General features: G+C 41.5%; 1 protein-coding gene across 1 annotated transcript; it reads left to right on the top strand.

Annotated features, from left to right (window-relative positions):
- Positions 1-1,579, top strand: LOC134193660 (TNF receptor-associated factor 6-like). The gene has a single exon (XM_062662501.1). It carries the CDS (start codon positions 1-3, stop codon positions 1,363-1,365), a length of 1,365 nt encoding a protein of 454 aa, XP_062518485.1. The 3' UTR covers positions 1,366-1,579.
- Positions 1,580-1,917: the final 338 nt, after the last annotated feature.

Raw genomic sequence — 1,917 nt, 5'->3', positions numbered from 1 at the left:
ATGGCTACTCCAGCACATGGTTTTGATGAGGAGTTTGTAGAGCCGCTCAGTACTAGGTTCACATGCCCTATCTGTCATCTAGCATTTAGAGAACCTGTGCTAACTCGATGTGGGCACCAGTTCTGCAGCAGCTGCTTGACGCCATGTCTACAACAGTCTGCTTCGTGTCCCGTGTGTAGGATCGAATTGGATTCATCAAGTATTTTTCCTAACAATGCACTGAAAAGAGAAATTTTGGATTTCAATATCAAATGTTGTTTACATGAGAAAGGATGTGCGTGGACTGGTGAACTAAGAAATGGTGAAATACATGACAGAGAATGTCAGTATGTGAATGTTGTGTGTGAGAATGAATGTGAGCAATTTATAATGAAAAAAGACATTGATGATCATATGACAAATCATTGTCCTCAACGAATTGTCACCTGTAAGCATTGTACAGAGGACGTCAAGCAAGTAGAACTGGAAGATCATTATGAAGAATGTGATGGGTATCCTATAGACTGTACATACAAGTGTGGCGTGATGGTTCAGAGATGTCAAATGGAAGATCATATTGGCAGGCAGGGAACATGTCCAAACAGTCTTCTTGATTGTGATTTTGAGGACAATGGCTGTCAGTTTAGAGGAAATCGTCATAATTTATGCAAACATATTGAAAACAACATTGGTTTGCATTTTAGTTTGATTGGAAGTGCACTGAAAGAAACAAAAGAAGAACTAAGAGCTACTAAAGAAGAACTGACTGAAACTAGAGATGAACTGACCGAAACAAGAGAGCAATTGGAAGAAACCAAAGATGAACTGACAGAAACTAGAGATGAACTAATGGAAACTAGAGGTAAACTGACAGAATCAAGAGTGCAACTTTCTGAAGAGATACATAGGAGAAGCCTGTCTCTTCTACCACAGACACCAAAACAGTTTTTGTTTACTTGGACAATAGATAATTGGCAAGAGAAGTTGAAAGCATCTAGAGAGGAAGAGAGTGACATGGAAATGATTAAAAGCAGTTCATTTTATGTTTATCCTGGGTATCACTTGTACATTGGTGCTTATCCAAATGGTGACAAAGCTGATCACAGAGGCAATCTTAGTGTTTTTCTGTTTGCAGCTAGAGGTGATTTTGACACAAAAGTGAGTTGGCCATTTCCATATTCTTTTGATTTTGAACTCGTAGACCAACAAGTTGGAGGAATGAATACTTGTCGTAAAGTATCACCACCATATGGAAACGCATTAAAGTTCTTATCAAATGAGGGATATGGGTATCCAAAATTTATGAGCCACCGGAAGTTAGAGTCACGTTGCTACATCAAAGATGATGCAATTTGCATAAAACTGTATGTTGACCTTACTAAATGATCACGACTGACATTGTAGCGTTCTTGCCTAGACGTTTGTGTGGGAGAGTATGTATGTAGTTAATTACTGACTAATTATGTTGCGTTGCCATAATTGGTCATACCTAATTTGCATCTTTCTGGTATTTGACTGCACCGGCGTTTGGTTTTGAGTGAACTAGTCCGGTGGAATATAGAGTAGTGAGTCTGTGAAGGGGAGAGTTTGAGTGCGGGTGATAATAGAAGTCGTCGTGTTTTGTGCACTCGTTCCGGTGTCGACCGCTCGTGTCTTCTCGCTGTACCTACATCGTCGCTACTCGTCGTCCATCTCGTGACAATGGGGGCCTGTCCTGGAGCAACGTCGCAAGAGGAGCTGAACAAGGTAGAGTGAAGAACGCAAGTAGGTAAGAGAAGGGAGCGTTACTGCGCGAGTGCATAGCTGGTAAAGAAACGACAGACGAAACCGCGATACCTATACATTGGCAGTGTAAGAGTTAAAACAAGACTGACATGGACCGGTTGCTTGAGGTCGGTCTGAAGATGGGGCTAGAGGGGAAGGAGCTGCAGTCCTTCG

Source organism: Corticium candelabrum, chromosome 18 (genome assembly GCF_963422355.1).
Source record: "Corticium candelabrum chromosome 18, ooCorCand1.1, whole genome shotgun sequence".
NCBI classification, from domain to species: Eukaryota; Metazoa; Porifera; class Homoscleromorpha; order Homosclerophorida; family Plakinidae; genus Corticium; species Corticium candelabrum.
This window is presented reverse-complemented; position numbering and strand designations above follow the sequence as displayed.